At 51.6% G+C, this 16,089-nt stretch overlaps 1 protein-coding gene across 1 annotated transcript in view; it reads right to left on the reverse strand.

The window, feature by feature from the left end:
* Positions 1-16,089, reverse strand: part of itpr3 (inositol 1,4,5-trisphosphate receptor, type 3) — a 459,677-nt gene that overhangs the window by 26,850 nt on the left and 416,738 nt on the right. Inside the window, exons 57-58 of the mRNA XM_049754123.2 lie at positions 979-1,139; positions 758-919 (exon numbers count right to left, since the gene is read on the reverse strand). Coding sequence (XP_049610080.1) covers positions 758-919; positions 979-1,139 — 323 coding nt within the window. The remainder of the gene's footprint in view (positions 1-757; positions 920-978; positions 1,140-16,089) is intronic.

The following is a 16,089-nucleotide window of genomic DNA, read 5'->3' on the forward strand; positions in this document are numbered from 1 at the left end:
GGAAAAGGGTGGATTGCCCTCTCCGGATCAGGGATGAGATCTTGCCCCAAGCGGAGGAGTTCAAGTATCTTGGGGTCTTGTTCACGAGCGAGGGCAGGATGGAGCGTGAGACTGACAGGAGGATCGGTACAGCCTCGGCTGTGATGCGGACTCTGTACTGGTCGTAGTGAAGAGAGAGCTGAGCCAAAAGGAAAAGCTCTCAATTTATCGGTTGATCTACGCTCCTACCCTCATCTATGGTCACGAGCTATGGGTCGTAACGGAAAGAACCAGATCCCGGATACAAGCGGCTGAAATAAGTTTTGTCCGCAGGGTGGCCGGGCTTTCCCTAATAGATAGGGTGAGAAGCTTGGTCATCCGTGAAGGACTCAAAGTCGAGCTGCTGCTTCTCTATGTTGAGAGGAGCCAGATGAGGTGGCTCAGGCATCTCATCAGGATGCCTCCTGGATGCCTGGAGGTGTTCTGGGCATGTCCCACCGGCAGGAGACCCCGTGGACGACCCAGGACACGCTGGAGAGACTATGTCTCTCAGCTGGCCTGGGAACGCCTTGGGATCCCTCGGGAGGAGCTGGACGAAGTGGCTGGGGAGAGGGAAGTCTGGGCATACCTCCTAACGCTGCTGCCCCCGCGACCCAACCCCGGATAAGTGGAAGAAGATGGATGGATGGATGGAATTTGTTGCTAATGCTGATGTCCTAAAATTATTAAATCAAGGTACCACGTATTGTAATCAGTCTTGTTTAACTTATTTACATACCTGCTCTTTGAGATCTGTAAGCTGCATAGTGAGTGCCATCACTACTTTCATGGTGGAGCTAAGCTTGTCTTGCAGCATCCTCATCTCGTTCTGCTCTCCATCGTCATCGTTGACCACCAGAGACATGGCCTGCATGCGGGGAAACCAATCCAGGTTGTTGTTCTGAAACACGTTCAGGAAGTCAGTTGGTATCTCAGTGGTGTGACACACATCTCTTGTACCTTGATCATCTTAGCCACGTAGCTCTCAGGCCCGGTGTAGTCTGTTTTGTTCTTCTCACGCACCAGAACGATGAAGTACAAGTAGTTCCAGATGTTGTGCTCCAGCTTGATGTGCTCCTCGAACGATACAGTCTTGTTGTCAAACTTATCTCGCTCCAGACCTGAAAGCATAGAGCACTACATCACTCGCTGTAATAATTGAATACAGTGGTGCCTTGACATGCGTTTCATCTGTTCCATGCCCAATCGTGTAACTAAAAACACTCATTTGTTTAAATGAATGAAAACCAATCAACCCATTCCAGCCTCCCTCGAAAACCTCCCAAAATGTTTTAACATATTTTTAACATGAAGAACGATACTCTATAATATCGTACTTTTTCAAAATATTTAGCAATGGGGAGGCACAATACAGTCATGCAGAGACAAATAAGGAAGAGTTTCACAGCTCCTGTGGTGGTGTCGGGCAATGTACTTTAAAATCCTAATTAGTTATAGTTCCAATTTACTTTTTCCAAAAAGTAATTTAGTTAGGTACTCTTTTATTATTTTGTAAAAGTAATTAATCCCTGTTTTTCTATTATGTTCCATCTCTTCTCTGTCTTTCTTAAGTCATCGTGCAAGTACAGGAACAGATACAGGAACGGGTTCTGACCGTGAGCCTCCACACCAGACCGGGGGGAATGAGCAAGCAGGACAGGAACAACATGAGCAGAAACAGATAGGAAGCAACAGTAGACACTGACAGGGAATAACACACGGCCAGGGTTTAAATACACGACGTAACCAGAGGGAGCAGAACAGTCATTAGTTAGTCAGTGATGAAAGGGGAGTGGCTGAGGGAAGTTGCCAGCTGAGTGTCCTATGGCAGAGGTCCCCAACCACCGGGCCGCCAAGCCGCACAGGAAAAAAACCCTCAATTTTTTCATCGACGATTAATTAATTCAGGTCAAGACTCTCGTCCCGGTCATGTGACAAGTTTCCCCAGTCGAGCCCACGAAGCTAGCAAAAAATGAGTAAGAATTTATTTTGAAAAATATAAAAGAATTGGCGATTCTCTCCCAATTACATCCGTCTGTTCAGGACAAGACGCTCGTCTCGGTCATGTGACATGTCACCTCAGTTGAGCCCGCGAAGCAAGCAAATATGAGCAAGAAACAGAGATGTTTGGAAAGCTTCTTCGGAAAGGGAAAAAAGCCCGATGAGGAGACGGAAGAAGAGGCTACGACTTCTAAGAAAAGGAAAGCTGCATTTAAAAGAACATTTCTGGAGTCCTACTTAAAATATGGATTTATCGCCACAGGTGACTCTGACGCGCTAAGCCCACTCTGCATAAGATGTGGCGACAGGCTAGCTAACGAGGCAATGAAGCCTTCAAAACTGCTTCGGCACATGGACACCAAGCATCCTACATTAAAAGACAAACCATAACCACTTCGGGTGTCATTGTCTCCGATTACGCCTAGATGGGACCGGCTCGTTTCAGAGAAACAAGCTCAGTGCTCCCACTAATTCAACGTAATGGTGAGTTTTATTAATAAAAATTAATAAATAATTACTAATAAATAAATAAAATCGTTTATCCTCCTTTTTTGCCAGTCGTATCATTTTATTTCATTGTATTTATATATTTATTATAAATGTATTATTTATTTATATATGTATTATTTATTTATATAAAGGCTGGTCCCCGAAAATATTTCTGATATGTAACTGGTCCGTGGCGCAAAAAAGGTTGGGGACCACTGTGCTATGGCACGGGCACGTGACAATTCTAGAATTTTCAAAAAACTTGTGTCACCACTTTGAAAGGAGACATTAGGTTCTATCTACAAGTGTTTGAGGACCATCGCCCCTCAAGAAACATGACACTCCAGCAGACAGCGGAAGATACCAGTGTCTTTTCATGTGTTCCTGAAGTGACCTTTAAAACTGAATAATATGCGATTTAGAGAAGAATTTTGAGAGATCACATTTGTTTGCTACTGCTGCTTCTGGTGCCAGCAAAGCTGGGATCTTTTGCCGTCGCCGCTACATCCACCGTGGCTCTGGACTGTCTTGGAACCAACACTTCCCCGACAGCTCATCCATCCCCTCATTCTGGACTACCTCCCGCCCACCCGTCACGCCCTCTCCCATACTGCCAACCTCAACAATTCTCTGCTCCCCCCCTCTGCTCCTCCATCCATCTCCTTCGCACTGCTGAACTGTCGCTCCCTCTCCTACAAATCACCGGTTATTTGGAATTGTTACTGGACAATAATTTGGATCTGCTTGTTCTCTGTGAAACATGGCAACGGCCCCTAGATTTCTTTGCTCTCAACCAAGCCACTCCGTCTAGCTACAGCTACATCGCCAAACCCCACCTCTCCGGGTGGTATTGCTGTCCTCCATAAACAGTCCCTATCCATCACTGAACTGAACCTCAACCTCCCATCTATTTCATCTTTTGAATATCTCGCTTTTCCCCTCCCCAACTCTACTACTTGTCATGGTCGGTTGGTGTGGAGCATGGAGCAGGACGACCAAGTGCAGCTTGGACCAGGGTTTATTGAAGCAACTCAAAATACAGACTCGGTAAACTGACATGACTTAAACAATAACTTGACTGACTGACCGGGACGTGGAACAAGAAGACAGCAGGACATGACGGCACCAAGACAGGACGACAACACCGAACGACAGCAACCAAAACCAAAACCAAAACCAATGACCAAAACCAATGATCCGACAGGGAGAGAGGGGCAGACAGGACTTTTATACAAGACAGGTAACGAGAGGCAGGTGGGAACAATCACACTAATCATGGGCACACAGGAGGGGAGGGGCGAGCACACAGACAGAAACCAAGACAACAGACACATAGTGGAGCAGTTGGGGACGAGACGTGACACTACTGCTATTCTCATCTACCGTCCCTCAAAGTCATACCCGTCCTTTCTTTCTGAACTCGCCTCCTACTTACCGGTGATTTCAACATCCACATCAACTAGCCAACTACCCCACTGGCGTCCAACTCCCTTTCTCTTCTGGACTGCTTCCATCTTACCCAGCATATCAACTTCCCCACTCACACCAAAGGCCATACCCTGGATATCGTCGGCTCCTCCTTTCCACTAGTATCCAACCCCCGTCCTCTCACTTTTCCACTGTCAGATTATCTCCGCATCCTCTTCTCCGCTCCTCTACCCTCACCTCATAATCCCACAAAATGTACCATCTCCTACCACAACATCAAGACAGTAAACCCACTCACACTTTGCCAGTTCTTATCCTCTGCCCTTTCCTCTGACCCCACCCCCTCTTCCCCTGATGACCTCGCCATCATGCTCAACAACATCCTCTCTGACTCCCTCGATCTCTAGCCCCCTGGAAAACTTCCTCTGTCTCATTCACCAACTTTGTCCCCTGGTACACCCCGAAACTCCGCTCCATGAATCAAACTGGCTGTCAACTTGAAAGAGTTTAACCTGCCTCATCGTCCATGCTGAAGCCTTCAAACAACATGTCTCCTCCTACCCTGATGCTCTTCTTGCTGCCAAATCCGCTTACTTCTCATCCCTCATTAACAGGACCAACCGGAACCCCCGCATCCTGTTCTCTACTGTCAACAAATTGCTCCAGCCACCGACCATCAACCCACCCTCCCCACCCCCCTCTGTAACTCTTTTCTTCTCAGTTTTAACAACAAAATCGCCCAACTCAACAGTTTTCTGACCACCACCATCAATCCTCCTCCCCAACCTCCCCTACTCTCCTGCCCCACTTCCTGACCTTCCGCCCTTCCCTTCTCACACTGCCTTCTCCACTGTCGACTCCTCCCACATCCTGTATATCAACACATCTAAGACAACAACCCGCTCTCTTGATCATCTTCCAGCGACCCTAATTAAGGCCTAACTCCCTGTCCACCTCCCTCACCTCACCACCCTTTTTAATCAGTCTCTATCCCTTGGTCATTTTCCCACTGTTTATAAGCTTGCCGCCAACACCCATATCCTCAAAAAGTCCACCCTGAACCCAGGCAACCTCTCCAACTACCGTCCCATCTCCAACTTTTCATTCCTTTCCAAAACCTTGGAACACATTGTCTCTGCCCAACTCCACACCCATCTCCAGTCCAACAACCTCTATGAAACCTTCCAGTCCAGATTCCGCTCACTGCACAGCACCAAAACCGCTCTTCTTAAAGTTACCAATGATCTCCTCATCTCCGCAGACTCCGGTGCCCTCAACATCCTGCTACTACTCGACCTTAGCGCAGCCTTTGACACTATGAACCACTCCATCCTTCTTCAAAGGCTGTGCCAACTAGGTGTCGAGGAGATGCACTCGACTGGGTCACGTCATATCTCACCAACAGGCACCAGTTTGTCTCTCTCTCCGGCCACACATCCATCCTCTCACCAGTCTCACAGGGGGTCCCCCAAGGCCCAGTTTTTGGCCCCCTCCTATTCATCTGCTACCGCTTCCCCCTTGGTGATGTCATCTGCAAACTCAACTTGGACTTCCACTGTTATGCTGATAACACCCAGATCTACATACGAACCGCACCCACCCGGAACCCTCCCCTCACCCACCTAGAAACCTGCATCTCTACAATAAAAAATGGCTGGCACACAACTTCCTCAAACTCAACAGTGACAAAACAGAGCTCCTCCTCACAGACACTAAATCCACTCTCAATAAAACTGAACCTATCTCACTCACCATTGACTCCTCAACCATCATTCCCTCCCCTCTGGCACGCAACCTCTGTTATTTTTGACTCTACCCTGTCCTTCCACCCTCATGTTAGCTCTATTGTCAAGACCTCCTACTTCCACCGCCGCTGCATCACCAAAATCCAACACTGCCTCTATCTCCCTGCCACTGAATCCCGCATCCATGCCTTCATCTCATCACAGCTTGACTACTGTAACTCTCTTCTCACTGGCATGAATATCCCTCACTCCATAGACTTCAACTAGTTCACAACTCTACTGCCCGCCTCCTTAGCCACACCCGGTCCTGCGAACACCATCCGTCCATCTTCTTCCGCTTATCCAGGGTCAGGTCGCGGGGGCAGCAGCTTTAAGAGGGAGTCCCAGACTTCACTCTCACCAGCCCCTTCGTCCAGCTCATCCCAAGATGTTCCCAGGCCAGCTGAGAGACATAGTCTCTCCAGTGCGTCCTGGGTTGTCCATAGGGTTTCCTGCCGGTGGGACATGCCTGGAACACCTCCCCAGGAAGGTGTCCAGGAGGCATCCGGATGAGATGCCCGAGCCACCTCATCTGGCTCCTCTCAAAGTGGAGGAGCGGCTCTACTCCGGGTCTCTCGGAGTCTCTCCCGGATGACCGAGCTTTTCAGCCTATCTCTAAGGGAGAGGGACACCCTACGGAGAAAACTAATTTTTGCCGCTTGCATGCGGGATCTCATTCTTTCGGTCACGACCCACAGTTTGTGACCACAGGTAAGGGTAAAAGTCCCCCAATGATCATCGTCACACACACATCTGGGTGTGGTGAAATTTGTCCTCTGCATTTAACCCATCCCCATGTGATTTTGATCCATCCCCTGGGGGAGAGGGGAGCAGTGAGCAGCAGCGGTGCCGCGCTCGGGAATCATTTGGTGATCTAACCCACCAATTCCAACCCTTAATGCTGAGTGCCAAGCAGGGAGGCAATGGGTCCCATTTTTATACTCTTTGGCATGACCGGGCTGTGGTTTGAACCCACAACCTTCCAGTCTCAGGGTGGATACTCTACTACTAGGCCACTGAGCTGGTAGGAGCGTAGACCGACCTGTAAATTGAGAGCTTTGCCTTTTGGCTCAGCTCTCTCGTCACCACGACCGGTACAGTGTCCGCATTACAGCCGACATTATGGTTCAAGATGGCGGCGCGTGCACACGCAGCGGCCACTCTCTGTCCCGTTCGGTGTTTTGTGAGTGTTTACTGAGTGTTTGTCCGGCAGTTTTGTGTGTATTCGTCTCGTGTGATACGTCGTGCTACTAGTGCGGCGGGCATGTTCTGCTCAACATCGGCGGAAGTGGGTTTTATGGCGTTCTGGACTTTGGTGCGGAGAGATTGGGGGCGCTCGGACTGCTTCGTCGTGGAGCGACGCCGGACTGGCCTGCTCTTCCTCCACCGGTTGGACTGCGTCCTGAGCTCGGACTGCTCCGTCCTGGAGCATTGTTGGGATGCGTCGGCGGCGGGTCTGCGGGGCAGCGGGAGAGGGGCCAGCGCGGAGACGTCTGGCCGGGCTTGCGGCCAACCCAGCTCGCTCAGCCGTGCCTTCCATTCTCCTGGCGTACGTTCGTTCGCGGGACAGGGTGGGTTGCGTTCGCCTGGTGGGATCCGCGAGCCGGACGGTGCGTGCCTGCTGTGTGCTCGTGTTCACGGTGGCCTGGTTGACTGTCATCTTACCGGAGTCTGCCGTGCATCGGGAGCGGCTAGCGTGCTATCACGCTTATTGTTCATTGATTTTGACTTCTTGTGTTATTTTTCCTGTGTTGTTTACTTGTATGTGCGTTGTGAACTCTGTCTTGTCACCCTGGGATAGTGAGAAACGTAATTTCGATCTCTTTGTGTGTCTTGACATGCGGAGGAATTGACAGTAAAGGAGACTTTGACTTTGACTTTGACTTTGACTTTGACTTTGACGATGCTCCGATTCGCCTGTCAATCTCATTCTCCATTCTGCCCTCGCTCGTGAACAAGACCCCAGGATACTTGAACTCCTCCACTCGGGGGCCTGATCTCATCCCGACCGCTTCACACTCGGCTGCGAACCATTCCAGTGAGAGCTGGTGATCACGGCTTGAAGAAGCCAACACCACCACGTCGTCTGCAAAAAGCAGAGACGTAATGCTGAGGTCCCCAAACCGGACACCCTCAACGCCTCGGCTGCACCTACAAATTCTGTCCATAAAAGTTATGAACAGAATCGGTGACAAAGGGCAGCCTTGGCGGAGTCCAACCCCTCACTGGGAACAAATCCAACTTACTGAAATGCGGACCAAACTCTGGCATTGATGATACAGGGACTAAACCGCCCTTATCAATTGGCTCGGCACGCTGTACTCCAGAAGGACCCCCCACAGTCCTCCCGAGGGACACGGTCAAACACCTTCTCCAAGTCCACAAAACACATGTGGACTGGTTGATGGAACTCCCAAGCTCCCTCGAGGATCCTGCCGAGGGTATAGAGCTGGTCCACTGTTCCACGGCCAGATCAAAAACCACACTGCTCCTCCTGAATCCGAGATTCGACCTCCCGACGGACCCTCCTCTCCAGCACCCCTGAATAGACCTTACCAGGGAGGCCGTGGAGTGTGATTCCTTTGTAGTTGGAACACACCCTCCGGTCCCCCTAATTAAAGAGGGGAACCACCACCCCAGTCTGCCAATCCAGAGGCACCGTCACCGATGTCCATGCGATGTTGCAATGGTCAGCCAAGACAGCCCCACAACATCCAGAGGTTTTAAGAACTCCGGCCTTGCCCCTGAGGAGTTTTTTTAACTGCCTCAGCGACTTCGACCCCAGAGATTGGAGAGTCCACCTCAGAGCCTCCGGGTCCTGCTTCCACAATGGAGTCGGTGGAATTGCTTCCCCCTCCTGAGACGCCGGATGTTGGACCAGAATTTCCTCGAAGCGATCCGGAAGTCATTCTACATGGCCTTCCTCCCACGCCCGAGTTTTGGCCTCAGCAACCGCCGTAGCCGCGTTCCGCTTTGCCATCCGGTACCTGTCGGCTGCCTCCTTCAGCTTGACGGCATCCCTTACCTCCGGTGTCCACCAGCAGGTTCGGGCATTGCCGCCACAACTGGCACCGACCACCTTACGGCCACAGCTCCGGTCGGCTGCCTCAACAATGGAGGCATGGAACATGATCCACTTGGACTCAATATCCCCCGCCTCCACCAGGACGTGGGAAAAGCTCTGCTGGAGGTGGTAGTTGAAGCTCTTCCTGACAGGGGATTCTGCCAGACGTTTCCAGCAGACCCTCACAGTATGTTTGGGTCTGCCAGGTCGGACCGGCATCTTCCCCCACCATCGAAGCCAACCCACGACCAGGTGGTGATCAGTTGACAGCTCAGCCCCTATCGTCACCCGAGTATTCAAAACATGCGGCCGGAAATCCAATGACACGGCTACAAAGTCGATCATTGAACTGCGGCCTAGGGTGTCTTGGTGCCAAGTGCACACATGGACACCCATATGTTTGAACATGGTGTTCATTATTGACAATCTGTGTCGCGCACAGAAGTCCAACAATAGAACACCGCTCGGGTTCAGATCGGGGGGGTGGGGGGGGGGCGTTCCTCCCAATCACACCCTCCCAGGTCTCACTGTCATTGCCCACATGAGCATTGAAATCACCCAGTAGAACAATGGAGAACCCAGAAGGAGCATTCTCCAGCACTTCTTCTAAGGACCCCAAAAAGGGTGGGTACTCTGAGCTGCTGTTCGGTGCATAGGCACAAACAAGAGTCATGACCCGTCCCCCCACGCGAAGGCGGAGGGAGGCTACCCTCTCATTCACCGGGGTGAACCACAATGTGCAGGCGCCCAGCCGGGGGCAATAAGTATACCCACACCTGCTCGACGCCTCTCACCGTGGGCAACTCCAGAGTGGAACAGAGTCCAGCCCTTCTCGAGAGGGCTTGTATCAGAATCCAAATTGTGTGTGGAGGCAAGTCCGACTATGTCTAGTCGGAAATGTTCTGCCTCGCACACCAGCTCGGACTCCTCTCCAGCCAGAGAGGTGACATACTATGTCCCAAGAGCCAGCTTCTGCAGCCGGGGTCCCCGCCCTTGGCCGCCACCCAGCTCACTATGCACCCGACCCTTTTTGCCCCTCCCACAGGGAGAGAGCCCATGGGAAAAGGGACCCGCGTTCCCTTTTCGGGCTTTGCCCGGCCAGACCCCATGGGCGAATGCCGGGCCACCATACGTTCGCCTTCAAGCCCCACCTCCAGGCGTGGCTCCAGAGGGGGGCACCGGTGACCCGCGTCCGGGTGACGGAAAACTAAGTCCATTAATTTTATTCTTCATAAGGGATCTTTTGAGCCATGCTTTGTCTCGCCCCTCACCTCGGATGCTTTTGCCATGGGTGACCCTACCAGGGGCATGAAGCCCCAGACAACATGGCTCCTAGGATCATAGGGACACGCAAACCCCTCCACCAAGATAAGGTGACAACTCACGGAGGGATCCTGCGAACACATCGCTGAGAACACATCACTCCGATTCTCAACTCTCTTCACTGGCTCCCCATCAAACAGCGCATCATCTTCAAAATACTTCTCCTCACCTTCAAAGCCCTTCACCACCTGGCTCCCCCTTACCTATCCGAGTTCCTTATCGCCTGCCGCCCCACCCGTCCCCTCCGATCCTCCACTACTTCTCGTCTGACAGTCCCAAAAACCAAACTCAAATCCTTCAGTGACAGAGCCTTCTCCTGCACAGTACCCCACTATGGAACTCTCTCCCACAATCTGTCCGCGACTCACCCTCACTCCCCATATTTACGTGCCGTCTAAAATCTTACGTTTTTTCACAAGCCTACGACCTCCCCTATCCATAACCAGTGTCCTGTTACGAACTTTATCCTATTGTCTCCCCCCCCCCCCATTTATGTCCTAACCTTTATTTCCCTTTAAGAATCTTTGGGTCTTTGAAAAGCGCTATACAAATTGAATATATTATTATTAGTAGTAGTACAGTGGAGCTTCGGTTTTCGACCACAATCCGTTCTAGAAGGCTGTTCGAGAAGTGAATCATTTGAATTCCGAGTCACGATTTCTCATTACAAATAATGAAAAAAAATTTAATCTGTTCCAAGCCAAAAACGCTTTTTTAAAGCCTTCGACACTGTAGACTTTGATATTTTATTAGAGCGTCTTAAAAGTTGTGTTGGTATTTCAGGGTCACCACTAGGCTAGTTATATTCCTATCTATCAGACAGGATGCACCGAGTGGTCCATAGCAATACGTCCTCTGGTTCTATTCCTATCTATCAGACAGGACGTACCGAGTGGTCCATAGCAATACGCCCTCTGAGTTCTATAATGTTACGTGTGGTGTCCCACAGGGATCGGTACTCGGACCAATTCTATTTAATATTTATATGATTCCCCCCTCCGTGAGTCATCACCTTACCGTGGTGGAGGGGTTTGCGTGCCCCTATGATCCTAGGAGCCATGTTGTCGGGGGCTTCATGCCCCTGGTAGGGTCACCCATGGCAAACGGGTCCTAGGTGAGGGGCCAGACAAAGCACGGTTCACAGAAGCCCCTTATGATGAGTAAAATAAATTGACTTTAATTTCCCTCGCCCGGACTCGGGTCACCGGGGCCCCCCTCTGGAGCCAGGCCTGGAGGCGGGGCTCGAAGGCGAGCGTCTGGTGGCCGGGCCTTCGCTCATGGGGCTCGGCCGGGCACAGCCCGAAAAGGAAACGTGGGTCCCCCTTCCCATGGGCTCATCACCTGTGGGAGGGGCCAAAGGGGTCGGGTGCAGTGTGAGCTGGGCGGCGGGCAAAGGCAGGGACCTTGGCGGTCTGATCCCCGTCTGCAGAAGCTGGCTCTTGGGACATGGAATGTCACCTCTCTGGCTGGAAAGGAGCCTGAGCTGGTGTGCGAGGCAGAAACATTCCGACTAGATATAGTCGGACTAGCCTCCACGCACAGTATGGGTTCCAATACAAGCCCTCTCGAGAGGGGCTGGACTGTCTTCCACTCTGGAGTTGCCCACGGTGAGAGGCGTCGAGCAGGTGTGGGTTTACTTATTGCCCCCCGGCTGGGCGCCTGCACATTGGGGTTCACCCCGGTGAATGAGAGGGTAGCCTCCCTCCGCCTTCGGGTGGGGGGACGTGTCCTGACTGTTGTTTGTGTCTATGAACCAAACGGCAGCTCAGAGTACCCACCCTTCTTGGAGTCCCTGGAGGAAGTGCTGGAGAGCGCTCCTTCCGGGGACTCCATCGTTCTACTGGGTGACTTCAATGCTCACGTGGGCAATGACAGTGAGACCTGGAGGGGCGTGATTGGGAGGAACGGCCCCCCGATCTGAACCCGAGCGGTGTTCTATTATTGGACTTTTGTGCTCGACACGGCTTTTCAATAATGAACACCATGTTCAAACATAAGGGTGTCCATGTGTGCACTTGGCACCAGGACACCCTAGGCCGCAGTTCGATGATCGACTTTGTCGTTGTGTCATCGGATTTGCGGCCGAATGTTTTGGACACTCGGGTGAAGAGAGGGGCGGAGCTGTCAACTGATCACCACCTGGTGGTGGGTTGGCTTTGATGGTGGGGGAAGATCCCGGTCCGACCTGGCAGACCCAAACGCTCTGTGAGGGTCTGCTGGGAACGTCTGGCAGAATCTCCTGTCAGGAAGAGCTTCAACTCCCACCTCCGGCAGAGCTTTTCCCACGTCCCGGGGGAGGCGGGGGACATTGAGTCTGAGTGGACCATGTTCCGCGCCTCCATTGTTGAGGCGGCCAACCGAAGCTGTGGCCGTAAGGTCGTTGGTGCCTGTCGTGGCGGCAATCCCCGAACCCGCTGGTGGACACCGGCGGTAAGGGATGCCGTCAAGCTGAAGAAGGAGTCCTATTGGGCCGTTTTGGCCTGCGGGACTCTGGAGGCAGCTGACAGGTACCAGATGGCCAAGCGGAGCGCGGCTTCGTCGGTTGCTGAGGCAAAAACCCGGGAGTGGGAGGAGTTTGGTGAGGCCATGGAGAATGACTTCGGGTGGCTTCGAGGAAATTCTGGTCCACCATCCGGTGTCTCAGGAGGGGGGAAGCAGTGCAACGTCAACACTGTTTACAGTGGGGATGGCGTGCTGCTGACCTCGACTCGGGACGTCGTGAGTCGGTAGGGAGAATACTTCGAAGACATCCTCAATTCCACCTACACGCCTTCCCATGAGGAAGCAGGGCCTGGAGACTCTGAGGCGGATTCTCCAATCGCTGGGGTCGAAGTCACTGAGGTAGTTAAAAAACTCCTTGGTGGCAAGGCCCCGGGGGTGGATGAGATCCGCACGGAGTTTTTAAAGGCTCTGGATGTTGTGGGGCTGTCATGGCTCACACGCCTCTACAACATTGCGTGGACATCGGGGACAGCGCCTCTGGATTGGCAGACTGGGGTGGTGGTTCCCCTCTTTAAGAAGGGGGACCGGAGGGTGTGTTCCAATTACAGGGGAATCACACTCCTCAGCCTCCCTGGTAAGGTCTATTCAGGGGTGCTGGAGAGGAGGGTCCGTCGGGAGGTCGAACCTCGGATTCAGGAGGAGCAGTGTGGCTTTCGTCCTGGCCGTCGAACAGTGGACCAGCTCTACACCCTCGGCAGGATCCTCGAGGGTGCATGGGCGTTCGCCCAACCAGTCCACATGTGTTTTGTGGACTTGGAGAAGGCGTTCGACCGTGTCCCTCGGGAGGTTCTGTGGAGGGTGCTTCGGGAGTACGGGGTGCCGAGCCAACTGATAAGGGCGGTTTGGTCCCTGTATCACCGATGCCAGAGTCTGGTCCGCATTTCCGGCAGTAAGTCGGATTCGTTCCCAGTGAGGGTTGGACTCAGCCAAGGCTGCCCTTGTCACCGATTCTGTTCATAATTTTTATGGACAGAATTTCTAGCCGAGGTGTTGAGGGGGTCCGGTTTGGGGATCTCAGCATCGCGTCTCTGCATTTTGCAGATGACGTGGTGCTGTTGGCTTCACCAGGCCGTGATCTCCAGCTCTCGCTGGAATGGTTCGCAGCCGAGTGTGAATCGGTCGGGATGAGGGTCAGTACCTCCAAATCCGAGTCCATGGTCCTTGATGGGAAAAGGGTGGAATGCCCTCTCCGGATCGGGGATGAGATCCTGCCCCAAGTGGAGAAGTTCAAGTATCTTGGATTCTTGTTCACGAGTGAATGGAGGATGGAGCGCGAGATCGACAGGCGGATCGGTGCAGCGTCGGCAGTAATGCGAACCCTGTACCGGTCCGTTGTGGTGAAGAGAGAGCTCAGCCAAAAGGCAAAGCTCTCAATTTACCCGTCGATTTACGCTCCTATCCTCACCTATGGTCACGAGCTATGGGTCGTGACCGAAAGAACGAGATCCCGGATACAAGCGGCCAAAATGAGTTTTCTCCGCAGGATGTCCGGGCTCTCCCTTCGAGATAGGGTGAGAAGCTCGGTCGTCCGGGAGAGACTCGGAGTAGAGTCGCTACTCCTCCACGTTGAGAGGAGCCAGATGAGGTGGCTCGGGCATCTTATCAGGATGCCTCCTGGACGCCTCCCTGGGAACGCCTTGGGATCCCCTGGGATTAGCTGGATGAAGTGGCTGGGGAGAGGGAAGTCTGGGAGTCCCTCCTAAAGCTGCTGCCCCCGCGACCCGACCCCGGATAAGCGGAAGAAGATAGATGGATGGATGGATGGATGGATGTTTGAAACAATTATTTAATATTTTAATAACAAAATATGCACTTAAATGGTTTCATATACATTTAATGACACACAAAAAACTAACAGATAAAAAAAATGTACAGATGAGGTGACCGTACTTCGCAGATTTCACTTATCCGTCGTCACTCGAGCGAACTGGAAGCCGTGGCTGACAGGGGCTGTCCTCAGACTGCTGAGGGCCAGGGACAAGGCTTTCAGAGCGGGGGATGAGGCTGGCTTGAGGACAGCGAGGGCCGACCTGTCCCGAGGCATCAAAGAAGCGAAGAAGGCGTTCTCGTGCAAGGTCTCCACCCACTTCAAGGACAGCAAAGACGCACGTAGCCTTTGGCGGGGCATTCAGACCATCACGGACTACAAGCCCGCGCCGAGGAGCTGTGAGGGCGACGTCCGTCTGCTGAACGATCTGAACCGCTTCTTTGCTCGGGGAAGAGGTACAGGAGCCTGCGCTCCCGCACCACCAGACTCGCCAACAGCTTCTTTCACAAGGCTGTTAGGACCCTGAACTCGTTACCCCCTTCTGCGTAGCGTGCGGCACTGTTGCGCTATTTTCTGGAATGTCTGCTGTACGCGCACTTGCTCCTTTTTTGCTCCTCTTATTTATTTATTTATTTATTGATTTATTGTGTTATTTATTCATTATTTATTCAGCACGCTGTTGTTATACTTGTTGACTTGTTTGTCTGTTGTGAGCCATGTCTTGTCAACGTGGGATAGGGGGGAACGAAATTTCGGTTTCTTTGTGTGTCTTTGGCATGTGGAGAAATTGACAATAAAGCTGACTTTGACTTTGACTTTTGACTTTTTATCTTGGGTGGATTTTGGAACCAATTATCCGCGATAAACGAGGGAGTACTGTACTTTCGGCAACACACCAAATATAAGTCATAGAGACAACAAAATACATTAGCTGTCGTGCCGCTGCGTAACGGCTACTCGTACGATGCGAGGCAAACTTAAAGGAGCGCACCGGAGCTGTCAATCAAACGGCGCGCACACGAAGCAAACCGCGACAAACGGACAAACAGCACAACAGTGGACAGTAGTAACAATGAAATGTATATATTCACTTTGTGCCAAAGACGCACACGATCACAGCAACATACTCAGTAGATACCAGCAACCTTTAACTTACCACTGGGCACAAGTGAATGTCTAGACCAGGGGTGGGCAATTAATTTTTACAAGGGGACACATGAAAAACCTGAGTTGTGTCAGAGGGCCACACCTACGATAACTTAAACCTGCTCAATTTTCTTCCATTGTAAAATGCACTAAATTATTTATTTTAAATAGTTGGTACTGGTAATTAGAAGAATGCAATTATTCTGTTTACGTTTATATTAAGCTATGTGAAATTGTGGTGTAAAGGTCAAATAAAATAACAATTATTAATCAGTACAATTTATTCTTAACTTCTTTAACTTTTCCTCAAATGACAAAGCCGCTGCATCTCTGGGTGTGAAGTTTGATAAAAAGTCCTTGTTGGGCTTGCAGTTTTGCTAGCAATGCATCAGCCTCTGATGCGCCCTGTTTATCAGACAGATGTACGTATTTTTTCTCATGCTTGGTCGTGTAGTGGCGACTCAAATTCTATTCTTTAAACACAGCGACCTGTGTACCACAAATCAGGCACATGGCTTTACCCTTCATTTCTGTAAAGAAATACTTGGCAGTCCATGTCTTGTTGA

This window comes from Syngnathus scovelli, chromosome 2 (assembly GCF_024217435.2).
Source record: "Syngnathus scovelli strain Florida chromosome 2, RoL_Ssco_1.2, whole genome shotgun sequence".
Taxonomy (NCBI): Eukaryota; Metazoa; Chordata; class Actinopteri; order Syngnathiformes; family Syngnathidae; genus Syngnathus; species Syngnathus scovelli.